This window comes from Hemitrygon akajei, chromosome 12 (assembly GCF_048418815.1).
Source record: "Hemitrygon akajei chromosome 12, sHemAka1.3, whole genome shotgun sequence".
Lineage (NCBI taxonomy): Eukaryota > Metazoa > Chordata > Chondrichthyes > Myliobatiformes > Dasyatidae > Hemitrygon > Hemitrygon akajei.
Genome location: NC_133135.1, coordinates 49107960 through 49123458, shown reverse-complemented (window position 1 = coordinate 49123458; position 15499 = coordinate 49107960). Strand labels below are relative to the sequence as shown.

Below are 15499 nucleotides of genomic sequence, written 5' to 3'. Positions count from 1 at the left end.
TGATAGGCCTATGAGCAACATCAGTAATGGGAAAGTTATTAGAAGGTATTCTAAGGGACTGGATATATGAGTATTTGGATAGACAGGCACTGATTAATCATCATGGCTTGCGTGTGGTTAGTCATGTTTAACAAACCTTACAGAGTTTTCTGAGGAAATTACCAGAAAAGTTGATGAAGGCAAGGCAGTGGATGTTGTCTACATGGACTTTAACAAGGTCCTGCATGGGAGGTTGGTCAAGAAAGTTCAGTTGGTTGGCATTCAAGATGAAGTAGTAAAGTAGCTTAGACATTGGCTTTGTGGGAGAAGCCAGAGAGTGGTAGTAGATGGTTGCCTCTCTGACTGGAGGCCTGTGACTAGTTAGTGTCACAGGGATCGGTGCAGGTTGATGTTTGTCATTTATATCAATGATTCGGATGTTAATGTGGTAAACTGTTTCAGCATATTTGAGCATGACACTAAGACTATGAAAGCTCGCCGTGGGATCTGAACCAGCTGTAAAAATAGGTTGAAAAATGGCTGATGGAATTTAACACAGATAAGTGTGATGTGTTGCACTTCGGTAGGACCAACCAGAGTAGGTCTTACATGGTGAACGGTAGGGCACTGAGGAGTGTGGCAGAACAAAGTGATCTGGGAATACAGGTACATAATTCATAGAAAGTAGCATCACAGGTAAATAGGGTCGTAATGAAAGTTTTTGGAACATTGGCCTTCATAAATCAAGGTATTAAGTGCAGGAGATGGGATGTTATGTTGAAGCTGTATAAGATGTTAGTGATGCCTGATTTGGGGTATCGTGTTCTGTTTTGGTCACCTTCCTATAGGAAGTATGTAAAAATGTTTGAAGAGAACAGAGAAAATTTACAAGGATGTTGTTGGATATAGAGGACCTGAGTTATATGGAAAGATTGATTAGGTTAGGACTTTATTCCTCGGAACATAGAAGATTGACAGGAGATTTGATAGAGGTATACAAACTTATGAGGGGTATAGATAGGGTAAATGCAAGCAGGCTTTTCCCACTGAGGTTAGGTGAGATTACAGCTAGCAGTCATGGTTTAAGGGTGAAAAGTTTAAGGGGAACATAAGGGGAAACCTCTTCACTCGGGGGCCTTGAGAGTGTGGAATGAGCTGCCAGCACATATGGTGCATGCAAGCTGAATTTCAATTGTTCCAAAGACGTTTGGATAGGTACGTGGCTTGTAGTGGTATGGAGGGTTGTGCTCCCAGTGCAGGTCGATGCAAGTAGGAAGCTTAAATGGTTCAGCTCAAACTAATCATAAACAAGAAAAAATCTGCAGATGCTGGAAATCTAAGCAACACACACGAAATAGTGGGGGAGCAAGTGCTTCACCTGCCCCTACACCTCCTCCATCACTAACATTCAGGCCCCCAAACAGTCCTTCCAGGTGAGACGACACTTCACCTGTGACTCTGTTGGGGTCATTTCCTCAATCCAATGTTCCGTGTGTGGCCTCCTGTATATCGGTAGATTGGGAGACCACTTTGCCGAGCCCCTACGCTCCGTCAGCCTGAAAAAGAAGACTCTCCCAGTGGTCACCCATTTTAATTCCACTTCCCATTGCCATTCCCATTCCCATTCCAACATATCAATCCATGGCCTCCTCTGCTGTCGCACTAAGGCCACACTCAGTTGGAAAAGCAACAACTTGTTTTCCGTCCAGGTAGCCTCTGAAGCATGAATATTGATTTCTCGAATTTCTGGCAATGCCCCCCCCCCCCCCCCCCCCGCACCATTCCGTATTCCCATTTTCCTTTCTCACCTTATTGCCTTACCTGCCCATCTCCCACCTCCCTCTGGTGCTCCTCCCCCTTTTCTTTCTTCCATGGCCTTCAGTCCTATCCTATCCTATCAGACTCCCCTTTCACCAGCCCTATATCTCTTTCACATCCCTGCTCTTGTATTCTAAACCTCTGGAAATGAAGCTAACATTGCATTTGCCCTTCTTTTATTTAGAGATATAGTGCGGAGTAGGTCCTTCTAGCCCTTTGAGCTGCACTGCCAGTAACCCATCAGTTTAACCTTAGCCCAATCATGGAACAATTTACAATGACTTATTGGCCTTCTAACTGGTACGTCTTTGTTCTGTGGGAGGAATGTGGAGCACCCAGAAGAAACCCATGCATTCCATGGGGAGGATGGACAAACTCCTTACAGAGGACACCAGAAATGAACTCTGAACTCCGTAATAGTGTCGTGCTAACCATTATGCTAATGTGGTGCCCTTGTTGTCTTTTTCCTTTCTGGAATAGTGGTTTACCAATACTCCCTTAAACCTTTTTCAGAATCCAGGAAATCCAATTCATTCACTTTCTCTGCCAGAGAGGAGGCTGAGATACAGACTGGGGGACTTTTTATTTGTTAACTCTATTGAAATATTTTACTTTAGTGATAGAAATTGTCTGTACTCCCTGTAGCTTCTTGGTTATCTATTACTGATTTGCTTTTACTGTCTTCTATTATGAAAACTGATCCAAATTAATGATTCAGAATCTCTGCTGTTTACTATTTCCAATTATCAATTTTCCAATCTCATACTGGAAAGAACCAATGTTTACTTTAACTCTGTTCTTCTTTCTGATGTTGTTGCAGAAGCTCTTATGGCCACTCCCTCACAATTCAGCCTTGGTCCTGCAGATCTTAATTTCATACAATAGACTGAGTATTGAGTATCCAAACTTAAAGGACCTTGTCTATATTTTACCACAATTCAGAGTTTAGAATGTTTGTCTGTTAAAAGAAGACCCTGTTTAGGAATTAGTCTGTTGTTTGCCAGAAAAATAAAGTTAACACTATGGATTTTATGAGCAGCAAGCTTTAAAGAGGGACCTTAATTTTTTCTAGGAACTAAAGTGACTTCTTACCTGTTTTCAAGTATTAGAAATGCTCAAACAGGTTGAATGGAGTAAAATTAAGAATAGTTTAATTTGCACTTAATCATTGAGAGTCTTTTAAGCACCAGGAAATGGGATTTAAAATGTATGGGAGGATGAAATGGTGATTTTTTTACATCTGAATGGTGGAATTAGTTGATGAAGTTGCACGAACATACAAACATATTGTCCTTCAAACATAACTACTGTTTGTATACGAATGTGGTTAATTTGATTGTTGTTACCAGTTAGGGCAGTAACGCTGCACTCCCGTGATTATCAAATATCTAGCTCAGAAATATTCAAAGACACTGCCTTTAAGGAAAAAATTCTGAAAAATTTCCTTCTGAGGGAAAACAATGCCTCTTCTCCGCCTTGAATAGGTGTCATCTTATTTTTAAACTCTATCTTCTGTTTCAAGAGAGAACATCCACCCTGTCAAGCCACTTTGGATGTTAAGTGTTTCAATCAAGTCCCTCTCACTCTGAAGAACTCCAGTAAATTCAAGAACAGCCTATCCAAGTGTTCCATGTAAAGCAACCCACCCATTCCACATATAATTCTCCCTTATTTGCAGCAAGCAACCCTCTCTGAAATGCTTCCAACATATTTACATAAATAAAGGCAGTACTGTATAGAATGCCCCAGACGTGATCTTACCAATACCCTGTATGTTTATTTTCCTAACACTAAACAATGATGCTCTGTTACATTTCATAATTACTTGTGCCTGTTAAATAGCCTTTTGCAGATCACTAGTCACCCAAATTCCTTTGTCTTCTCTGAAATGCAAACAGATAATAGATAGATAGATAGATACTTTATTCATCCCCATGGGGAAATTCAACTTTTTTCCAATGTCCCATACACTTGTTGTAGCAAAACTAATTACATACAATACTTAACTCAGTAAAAAATATGATATGCATCTAAATCACTATCTCAAAAAGCATTAATAATAGCTTTTAAAAAGTTCTTAAGTCCTGGCGGTAGAATTGTAAAGCCTAATGGCATTGGGGAGTATTGATCTCTTCATCCTGTCTGAGGAGCATTGCATCGATAGTAACCTGTCGCTGAAACTGCTTCTCTGTCTCTGGATGGTGCTATGTAGAGGATGTTCAGAGTTATCCATAATTCACTGTAGCCTACTCAGCGCCCTTCGCTCAGCTACCGATGTTAAACTCTCGAGTACTTTGCCCACGACAGAGCCCGCCTTCCTTACCAGCTTATTAAGACGTGAGGCGTCCCTCTTCTTAATGCTTCCTCCCCAACACGCCACCACAAAGAAGAGGGCGCTCTCCACAACTGACCTATAGAACATCTTCAGCATCTCACTACAGACATTGAATGACGCCAACCTTCTTAGGAAGTACAGTCGACTCTGTGCCTTCCTGCACAAGGCATCTGTGTTGGCAGTCCAGTCTAGCTTCTCGTCTAACTGTACTCCCAGATACTTGTAGGTCTTAACCTGCTCCACACATTCTCCATTAATGATCACTGGCTCCATATGAGGCCTAGATCTCCTAAAGTCCACCACCATCTCCTTGGTCTTGGTGATATTGAGACGCAGGTAGTTTGAGTTGCACCATATCACAAAGTCCTGTATCAGTTTCCTATACTCCTCCTGTCCATTCCTGACACACCCCACTATGGCCGTGTCATCAGCGAACTTCTGCACATGGCAGGACTCCGAGTAATATTGGAAGTCTGATGTGTACAGGGTGAACAGGACCGGTGAGAGTACGGTTCCCTGCGGCGCCCCTGTGCTGCTGACCACCGTGTCAGACCTACAGTCTCCCAACCGCACATACTGAGGTCTATCTGTCAAGTAGTCCACTATCCAATCCACCATGTGAGAGTCTACTCCCATCTCCGTTAGTTTGTGCCTTAAGATCTTGGGCTGGATGGTGTTAAAGGCACTAGAGAAGTCAAGGAATGTAATCCTCACAGCACAACTGACCCCCTCTAGGTGAGAGAGTGATTTGTGCAGCAAATACGTGATAGCATCCTCCACTCCCACCTTCTCCTTATACGCAAACTGAAGAGGATCCTGGGCGTGCCTGGTTTGTGGCCTCAGATTCTGTATTATCAGCCGCTCCATGGTCTTCATAACGTGCGACGTCAAGGCAACAGGTCTGAAGTCATTGAACTCCTTTGGTTGTGGTTTCTTCGGTACCGGGACAATACAGGATGTTTTCCACTGTCTGGGTACTCTTCTCTGCTCCAGGCTCATGTTGAAGATGCGCTGTAGTGGTTCTCCCAGCTCAGTCGCACAGGCCCTCAGTAATCGTGGGGAAACTCCATCCGGTCCAGCCGCCTTGCTGGTACAGATCTTCCTCAGTTGACCTTCCACCTGTGCAGCCGTAATCCTGGGCGTGGGCAAGGTCTCCTGTGAGTGGCTATTTTCCTGTGAGGGAAGTAAGCCTGGTGTGGATTTCTGCGGTGAGGATGAGATAATGATAGAAGCATACAATCAGTTTGGCAGTACCTGTGGAAGGAGATACAGATTTAATGTTTCAGGATGAACTGAAATTATTCAGCATGAAACTCTGCTTCCCTTTCCTACTGTGTATTTCTATCACTTTGTATTATTTTAGATTTGAGCATCTACAATTTTCGTTTGATTTTTTGCCTCTGCATCTCAAATTTCTGTAGTCTCTCACTGTTTTGATAGGCTTTATTTTTTTCTGACCAAAATGGAGATTTCACTTATTTTCTTTAATCATATGTCAGTTGGAAAGTGTATGGTCATGCACTTTGGTGGAAGAAATAAATGGGCAGTCTATTGTTTAGATGGAGAGAGAATTCAAAATGCAGAGATGCAAAGGGACTTGGGAGTCCTTGTGCAGGATACCCTAAAGGTTAACCTTCAGGCTGAGTCAGTGGTGAAGAAGGTGAATGCAATGTTGGCATTCTTTTCCAGAGGTATAGAATATAAGAGCAATATATGTGATGTCGAGGCTCTAAAAGGCACTATTCTGTGCAGTTTTGGGCTCCTTATCTTATAAAGAATATACTGACATTGGAGAGGGTTCAAAGAAGATTCACAAGAACGATTCCAGGAATGAAAGGGTTACTGTATGAGGAACGTCTGGCAGCTCTTGGGTTGTATTCCCTGGAGTTCAGGGGAATGAGGGGGGATCTCATAGAAACATTCCAAATGTTAAAAGGCTTGAACAGATTAGATATGGAAAAGTTATTTCCCATGGTAGGGGAATCTAGGTCAAGAGGGCACAACTTCAGAAATGAAGGATGTCCATTTAGAACAGAGATGTAGAGAAATTACTTTAGTCAGAGGGTGGTGAATGTGTGGAATTTGTTGCCACTGGAGGTTGAGGAGGCCAAGTTATTGTGTGTATTTAAGGCAGGGATAGATAGGGTTTTGATTAGCCAGGGCATCAAAGGGTATGGGGAGAAGGTAGGGGAGTAGGGATGAATGGAAGAGTTGGATCAGCCCATAATTGAATGGCAGAGAAGACTCAATGGGCCAAATGGCCTATTTCTGCTTCTACATCTTATGGTCTTATAGTCTTAAATCATTTCCCTTTCACAATCTATCATTATAACCTTTTAAAGATTCTCAGCCCTCTGTTAGCATTTATTTCGAGAGAACTAGAATAGAAAAGCAAAGATGTAATGTTAGGGCTTTATAAGGCACTGGTGAGGTCTCACTTGGAGTATTGTGAGCAGTTTTGGGCCCCTTATCTAAGAAACGATGTGCTGACATTGGAGAGGGTTTACAGGAGGCTCACAAAAATGATTTCAGGATTGGAAGGCTTATTATATAAGGAGTGTTTGATAGCTCTGGGCCTTTACAGAATCAGAAGAATGAAGGAGGGATCAGATTGAAATACATCGAATGTTAAAAGGTCTTGTAAGAGTGGATATGATGAAGATGTTTCCAGTGGTGGGGGAGTCTTAAGACCAGATGACATAGCCTCAGAATAGAGAGAAGTCCATTTAGAATGGAGATGTGGAAGAATTTCTTTAGCCGGTGATTTGTGAATTTGTGGAATTCATTGCTATGGGCAGCTGTGGAGGCCAAGTCATTAGGTATATTCAAGGCAGAAGTTGACGTATTCTTGATTCGTCAGGGCAAGAAGGAATATGGGAAGAAAGCAGGAGATTGGGGCTCAGAGGGAAATGGATCAGCCATGATGGTTCAATTGACCAAATGACCTAATTTTGCTCCTATATCTTATGGTCTTATGATCTTTTAAAGCCTTCTCAGTTACTGTTTACAACTGTTCTTATCCAACTTTGTGTCAATAACAAACTTAACAATCATATGCGTTTATCCTAGAAATTTGCATCAATTGTCTATTTCTATGCTACTGTGATATTTTCAACTTCTTTTACAATAAATAGTTAACTTTTCAAAGCTGCAGAACAGAATGAAAGCATTTAAAAGCTGTGTCTTGATTGTTGCTCTTTCTGTGACTGCTTTTTGTGGAAGAGAATGTTTTGAAGGTAAATTTAAAACTTAAATAATGTGGTTAATGTGCGCCAGTTCATTTAGCATCTATAAGGGAAAGCTAAGTTGATAATTCAAGTTTGACCTATCAGCAGAATCTTTGCAGTGAGGCAACGACCTGCTACAAGAATTTGAAAGGGCAAATGGTAATGGATACTCATCTCTGCCAAGAGCCTTTCTTTTAGGATCTTGAATGAAGTACATTTAATGTACAATGTCAAAGCTTTTGCATCTGCAGAGTGAAGTGAGTCATAATTGTGATTAAAATCAATATTCTATTCATATTTCATCTTCTCTGATTCAAATGCTGAAGAAATTGAATATGATAGGAAGAAAATCTAAGAAAGAAGAAACTAGCTTTATTGCATTGCCTGTGATTGATTCCCATTTAGCTTAACACTGTGTCTTTGTGTCTTCTCTTCCAGTCCTGGTACCTGGGATAAAGGCCATAGCTTCCCGCCACCCAGCAGACAGACCACCTGACCCCTTCCCAACTCTGTAACATGGGAGCAAGACAACTTCACTTCAAGCTGTGGGGGGAGGGGAGATCAATAGAATTTCAACAGAGAAAATATGACATGAAACAGCACGCCTAAAAGCTGAATGATGAAGACCATAGCAATGGATTTACTTAATAAGAACTGGTCATACTCGTCATTTATGTTATCGTGCTATTGATATGTAAGGGTCTGTTATTGAGGTACTGAAATATTTAGGCTCTATTAGAAAACTCTGAAGTGTTTTAATAGTAGAAGATAGGCATAGCAAGGTAGTCTCTCATACCGGATAGAACTAGTCCGCTATCACTTACCAACTGTGTGATTATTACACAGTTTATGTAGAGTCTAACTATTTCAGGCAATCTCTAGCTAGCAGGAGACCCTCAACAGATAAAATATTAGTGAAAGATAATGAAACACATGTATTTTGAAGTTCCATAGCTAAATCCTGCAAGATATAAATTACTACAACACCATGGAAATAGCTAGGGCAGCTTTCTCTGCAACATATCACAAAATACAGCTCTTCTTTTTTTCCAGAGAATTTATTAAACACAATCCAAGCTATATACCGATGCACATTAATTATCATAGCTCCGATAGGCCTCCTGAAAGGTATACAAAATCCAAACATCTCACACCAAGAAGGTTGAAATGCTGCATTCACGCCATTTTAGTTTTGTTTTTTATTTCTCTCCAACAACAATAAGATAAATTGTTAAAAATGAGAAATCCATGCAAACTGGGGAGGATGGTCTGCTTTGATTGAAACTGACAGGAATCAATCAAAAAGGTTTAATTTTTTTGATTAATTGAGTAAAGTGCAATTTCATTGGATAGTTAAATATCTTTGTATGATAGAGATTGTTGAAAATTCTATTTTTGTTTTCCAAGTCCTCCCACCCCAGGACTCTAAACTATCGGGGTAAAATCATAGCCTTGCAAGAAAAAAAGGGGAGCTATTTTTTGCTTTTTTTATTTTTTTTAAAATAAACTTGCATCCCTCAAATAAACTGAAGGAAGATTTAAAAAAAAATTAAAAAAAAGCTAATGGTGCTTTTACCAGATCATGTAAACTACATTCAAAATTATAGCTACTCATTGTTTTAACTAAGCACATAATAGAAAATCGCCACATCGTACTATAAGTAAAGTTCTTTCTAAATTCAAAGACACAGTACACAGATTAAAACCTTGACGAGTTTTTCATTGTTCCACCTTGGAACACTAGAATTCAGATCCACATGTTGTATCTAGGAATTTATCCGTATCAATTTAAGTAACTTGTACATGTAAGAAACAAAAAAAAACACTGCATTGAAATAGATTTTTGACCAAACAGCAAAGCAAACCCTCATCCATGCTATGAGGCATGCTTCGCAAATATTTAACAAACCATTTTCCCATGGTATACCAACCGTATATATTCTCTGCTTGGCTTGCCAGCCAATCAGACATTTAAAATGCATGATCTAGTGTTAGTGACTAATTTTTATATAGACAATGTAGGAGAAATGTATAGTGCATTAAGACACAAGAAATATAATCCCTATTCCGGGCACTTGCCTTTTGAACTGTACTTGTTGGGCCTACAAAAAGGGCCTCTACTACTGTCCTATACAATCAGTAAACAGAAAGTCTTGGGAAGACACTTTTGCTCCTCACTTTTTCCCTAATGGAATAAGTTTCTTGATTTGCACGAATAATATAAAAAAATTCCGCATCAATGTGCCTTGCCCTGGATAGCAATTATACGTGGAATCATTGCACATGTTCCTATAATGTAACAATCCTCTTGGGTCTTTTCCTGGTGTAGCAATCAGAGACACTTTTTAAATGCGACATTGATGTCAGCCATTGTAAAGTTAGAACATGTAGAAAACAAATCAGTTTTGCCGCAGATAGGATTAGATTTCATTGTTCTTTACGGTCAGTACTTTTGAAATTTGTAGATGCTAGTGTATCAGTATTTTTTTTGGATGTTGCTACATTTTAATATTATTTGGCGTCTTCCTTTGTTTTCCCAGATATATGAAAAAATATGCAATACCTGATTTATCATGTAGAAATGCTTAGCAAGTTTTACTTTTAATTTTTTTTTATTTGACCAAAGTTGGTGCTGCTGTTAATGCAGTCTGTTAGGTGTTTGTCTTGTAAATTGTAAACGCTGAATGCACAGACAGGAAGGGCTCTCCTTAGAGTTGCAGTAGAACTGTGAAGCACTAAGCTGAACCCTGCTCCAACAAATTTCAGAACAGTTTGTTCACATTTGAGCCTTAAACTTTCATTCAAACCCCAGACCCATATTTTTGTCAGCATAGCAGACTGCAAGGAATTTGCATTCAAGAAAAACAAAAAAATGCCCATTTTATATGCACATTTGAAACTTCCAAGTTTTCAAATTGTTTACTGATTATGTATATTAAAATGATTAAAACAAGTTTCTGGATTTTGATAGGTGTCTACTAAGTGGTGAGTAAGTGTTCCACAATACCGTATTGTGTGATTGTAATTGTTTGATGTAATTTCTTGTAATCCACATCCTTAGCCTTCCTTTAGCACGTAGCTGGGCATTACATTGACATATGTGCACTATAAAGAGCAGCTTGCAGTGCTTCACAGTGAAGGGAATAGCACGGACAAATTTTTTTGTAGGAACCTTGTTAAATACCAAGGTTTATGAGTAGAATTGGTTGTACATACAAAATAATAAGTAAAAAAAAATGCACCCTGTTTTTAAAACAGTTTTTAAAAAAAAGCAATAGTTTGGGCAGTTAATTTTTTTAAATTTTTTTTTGTTGGTGAGTGTGATTAGTCATGGCTGCAAAGCAAGGAAAGAGAAAAAGTTGAGCTGCCCATTCAGCAGATTTGTAATTTGTATGTTGTATAGTTGTATTAATTACACTGATTTAATCTGCCCTATTTTGTAATGCAGGAACTTTTGTAACATTGTTAAAATGAGAAAAAAAATCTGTCAACTTAGCTTAGTGGATCTTCTGATTGTTGGTTATAAGGCAGCATTCGTAGTATTGCTATTCCTCTGGGAACTGGATTTGAGTTATGAACTTTCCTGTTTCCTTTTTTGTATGTATTTAAGTACTTTATTTTTCTTCTTTGACTGGTATGGCATATTCCTATACTTATAAAGTATAGGCTACTGAGAAACCATTATAAATGGACATTACATGCTGTATTTTTGAAGGTATTTGTCGTTTCAAGTATGAAAGATGCTAAGGGAACCTGAACAAATTTAAAGTTTAAAAAAAAGGAAAAGTTTTTTAAAAGGTTTGGAAAAACGATAGTATGTAGGCAAAAGGGTAATGGATGAAACAGACTGTAAGTATTATTAAGCTAACTCTCTTTCACAATATCAAGAACACTACAAAATGAGAATTTGGTTTCATTTAGGAGGTATGGACAGCATGTCATTCTTGTAATAGAAGGGAGGTGTGATTATTTTTTTCTTTACTCCCCACCCAACCGTAAGGCTGGGTAGATGTAATGTTAACTTAACCCTTTGATTATTTAATTATGTTTGCATCCTCTTAGAATGTAACCCTAAGAATGTTGCTGAGGTACACAAAAAAAGCAAGCTTAGAGTATACAATACTTGGTTAGAAATGTATGTTTCTGTTTTTAGTTATTTTGCAAAACAGTGATCATGGGTTTTTTGTCTGCCAATAAGTTAGCAGTTCTGATTGACTGAAATTAGTCAAGTAACAGTACAGACAGACTAGAAATTGCCTAAAGCTCTAGATCAGCTATACTTCACAAGAAAGGATGGGAGAAGAGATAAAGACCACACAAGAATGAAAATTCCTCTCGAAAGCATAGTTTGCAGAATTCAGTCAGCCCACAGTAATATTCAAGTTCCATGACAGGTTCTCTCACCTTTTTTCTTCATGCATATTGCAGCTTTGTAGTGGCAGTGTTGATAAAATATATATTGGACAAAAAAAATCAGACTCATAGCTTGAAACAGTTTTTTTTCCTTGTAGTGATTTTTTTGAATGTCAGACAATATTACACTTTGAATTGTGTCTCTGGAAATATCTTTGATAGAAGGCCTCCATGGAACAAAATACCATAAGAACATGACTTTGAGATTGGCTTGATAATATAAGGAGAGCTTTAATGGCACCTGGCAGGATTCAGATGCACTAAAATAAAAAAAAAGTCTTGTCTTGAGAGTATTGCATGCATCAGCGTTTGACAGTAAAACCCAGCTTTGCATTTGCAAACCGAGGCTGTACAACAGCTCGGCACTTAGAAAGCCTTTTTAATTAAAAAAAAGTTTAAAAAAGTTTGCAAACAATACTGAAAATTGCTTTGATGTGTAGCAGATAACATTGAAGCTGTCCCATAGCACTTAATTGTAATGAATGCTGTGTCACCAAGTTTATTATCAAATTTACTGTTAAATGCAAATCCATTACATGGTGCTATTACAGGCTGGCAACAAAATGTGACAACTTGGGCTCACTTCACTTGCTTTATGACAGTGTAAATGCGTAGCAGTGTTTTCTGCATGAGAACTATGCACAAAATCTATGGTTAACCTTGGTATCTATTGAGTTTACGTCAATCCTTGCCTTTTGTCATTATTATAAATGCCAGCTTTAGATAAAATAAAGAAATAAGAATACCAGCATATTACCTGAAACATTACAAAAAAAAGTGGTGCCTGTGAAATCTGTATTATATGAATCTTCTGAACTACAATTTTCTACAACGGTCGCCTTCGCTGTCTGTCAGAACCTTCTCCTCATGATGATTAAGCAAATGTAAAGTAACCGTACAATATTACTGCATGCTATTCCATAATGCTTATTGAGCTGTATAAATATTGCTCAAGTTTATGTTAGTCATTTTTTTTTTCCTGACTTGGTTCTTGTCAGATAGTTTAAAGATATTTCACTGAGAACCCATCTGTCTATTTTTGGGGGTGTTTTCAGGTTTTTTTTGAGGTAATACATTTACTTTTAAAAAACATTTTCAGTATTACTTATTTTTGTTTGTTTATTTTGCTTCACCCTAGGGGGTGGGCACAGTTCCAAATTTAGAAACTGTGTACCCAACAAAACTTACCTGACAGTTATCTATAAGTGGCATCGCACGCAATTCAGTTTAATTTTTTTTAATTGACGTCTGTGCATTTACCGTCCCATTACTGTGCAGCAGTGCTGTTTTGTCCGGGTTAGAAGCTCCTTCCCTAGCAGAAGGACTAAAAAGAACTTCAGTTTTTTTTGGGAGCAGGTAGCACTTTAACAGATGGGAGAATGGGTACCCGTGCCCACCCCTACCTTCACACCAGAGCACGTATTTTTAAAACGAGAATTAAAGAAATGGCTGTTTAGTTTCATGCACGGTTGAACATTTACTTTAGATGAATTCAGTAAAAATGTTGTGCCTCTGGTACTGGCAATGATTCTGTTCTCGTGGTCATTTTTTAAAACAAACGTGTATGTGAAAGTATGTTATTGGTTGAGAAACACTGTGGGCATCAATTCTTACTCAACTAAATCTCTGCAAGTTTTGAGCTGGTGTGGATTAGTTTAACTCTTGTATTCAACCATTAGTGCTACCACCTTCTCACATTACAATACAATTACTGGAAGCAAGTGCTGCATTTCCTATGCAACAAAAAAAAGGAAAATAAAATGCTAATGCTACTGTACCCTGTATTCATGACTTATTATTACGGTGTCTTTTAGTTGCAGTGGCAAGCAACGTCATTGAAAAGTGGTGAGATGGTGGTGGAAATCCCTCTGCAGATAAGAAAAGCAGGAAGATAGTAATAAGAGGCAATTTGTCAGCCATTAGCCCATGTGCTAAAACTGAATGTTATTTGTAATGTCTTCTGTTGCTTTCAGATTGCAGTACTGATAGGATAGTCCCATTTGAGTTATTATAGAGCACTTCACTGATTAGTTTATGGTAGTCTTTAATTATCTCTTGTGAAATTGTTTTCATAGAAAAGTATATTCAATGCAAAATGGTTCAAGATGTCTCCAGGAGACATGATAAAGTGCCATGCAAATTACTCTACACACCACCGCCCCGCCCAATTTTGTTACTGATTTTCCGGTCTCTTTCTGGACCCCACCTGTTCCGCACCTTGTCACCACACTCCAAAGCTTAAGTCCATAACGATAGCCTTATCTTTGAGCTCCATCTCTGCACGTTAATTGATTGCGACCCATTCCTTTCCAGTGTTGACTTTGATTGCAATCCTCTCTGGCCAGCAGTGACCTTGCTTGCCTTCAAAAACACTTGCCTTGCACAGCTAACAGACCCCAGTCAACAGGCACTGTTAATGGCACTGTCTCAGCCAACACATCACCTAATGAGAGCCAGCCTCGTTTTCAAGTAAGTGCCATATGATAAATAAACTCTTCTTAGGTGTCCAGCTGGATACGGTACCTGGCTGGAAGCCTGAGAAGATTTTATACATTATATACTCTGGGAAAGCACTAGATTCTTTTTTAAGTGGCATAATTTCATCAATGATGACATGCAGTACCCTTTTTGTCACATCTGAGGACCTGGGCTGTAATGAAATCTGGATGCACTACAACTTGTTTCACAAGATATGACCATAAGATATAGGAACAGAAGTAGGCCATTCAGCCCATCAAGTCTGCTCCACCATTCAATCATGGGCTGATCTAATTCTTCCAGTTGACCTCACTCCCATGAATTCTCCCCATACCCTTTGATGCCTTGGCTAATCAAAAACCTATCTATCTCTACCTTAAATACACCCAATGACTTGGCCTCCTCAGGGCAACAAATTCCACAGATTTACCACCTTCTGACTAAAGATGTGTTAAATTCCGTCCACCTTCTCATGTTATGCTACTGATGTCTGTGTATCATATATGCTATTTATCTGGTAACATTTATATTTCAGATTCTCAGTTATACATACTGTAGTATATCTTCACGAGTTCACTGGTTCATATGTTAAATATTATTCTGCATCAAAGTTTGGGCTAACTACTGAAGGTCAGTTCTCTCACACAGACTGAAAGGTTCTGAACTTTTGCACAGTGGATGGCTGGCAATTCTCTGAATGCGTCCTGATGTTAGATTCCTCATGGAGTCTGGGGTGGTGTCTGAACCTGAGCAGACTTTCCAGTATTTCTACTGGGAAACCTATATGTTGGTCATTTGCTGGTTTAACCCTGGCCCAAGTTCAAGAAGACTATTTACTGATTTTTCTTTCCAGAAGAAAGATCTTATGAGAGAAAGGTACGTCTTAAGATTAACTGAATTATATATTTTAAAATAATAATTTCAGTGTAATTGTTTTAAGTACTTGGTTTTAATTTTTCATGATTTTAAGGATTTGTAAATGGTTAATATAATAGCTTTTAATGATTTTGTCAAAGACACTCACAAAGATTCAATCTCTTTGCCAGTCTTGACATACAGTCAACCTGGGGGTGTGGCTCAACTGTCTGTCAAAGTATTTCTGTGGGCGGGGTTTGCCAGGTAAGTGTGTTTAGTGGATGAGCAGCTTGTCTGGAGAAGATTAGTACAAAGTACCTTTAGAATGCAGCTTTTGCTGTTGTTATTTATAGATTTTCTTTAAATTAAGAACATTAATAGACTTACCTTTTCT

At 38.8% G+C, this 15499-nt stretch overlaps 1 protein-coding gene across 10 annotated transcripts in view; it reads left to right on the top strand.

Annotated features, from left to right (window-relative positions):
- Nucleotides 1–13549, top strand: part of nfia (nuclear factor I/A) — a 775862-nt gene extending 762313 nt beyond the window's left edge. For all 10 annotated transcript variants that reach the window (XM_073063061.1, XM_073063065.1, XM_073063060.1 and 7 more), the window contains one exon: nucleotides 7798–13549. In XM_073063061.1, the coding sequence (XP_072919162.1) occupies nucleotides 7798–7815 (18 nt within the window). In that variant the 3' untranslated portion in view covers nucleotides 7816–13549. The remainder of the gene's footprint in view (nucleotides 1–7797) is intronic.
- Nucleotides 13550–15499: the final 1950 nt, after the last annotated feature.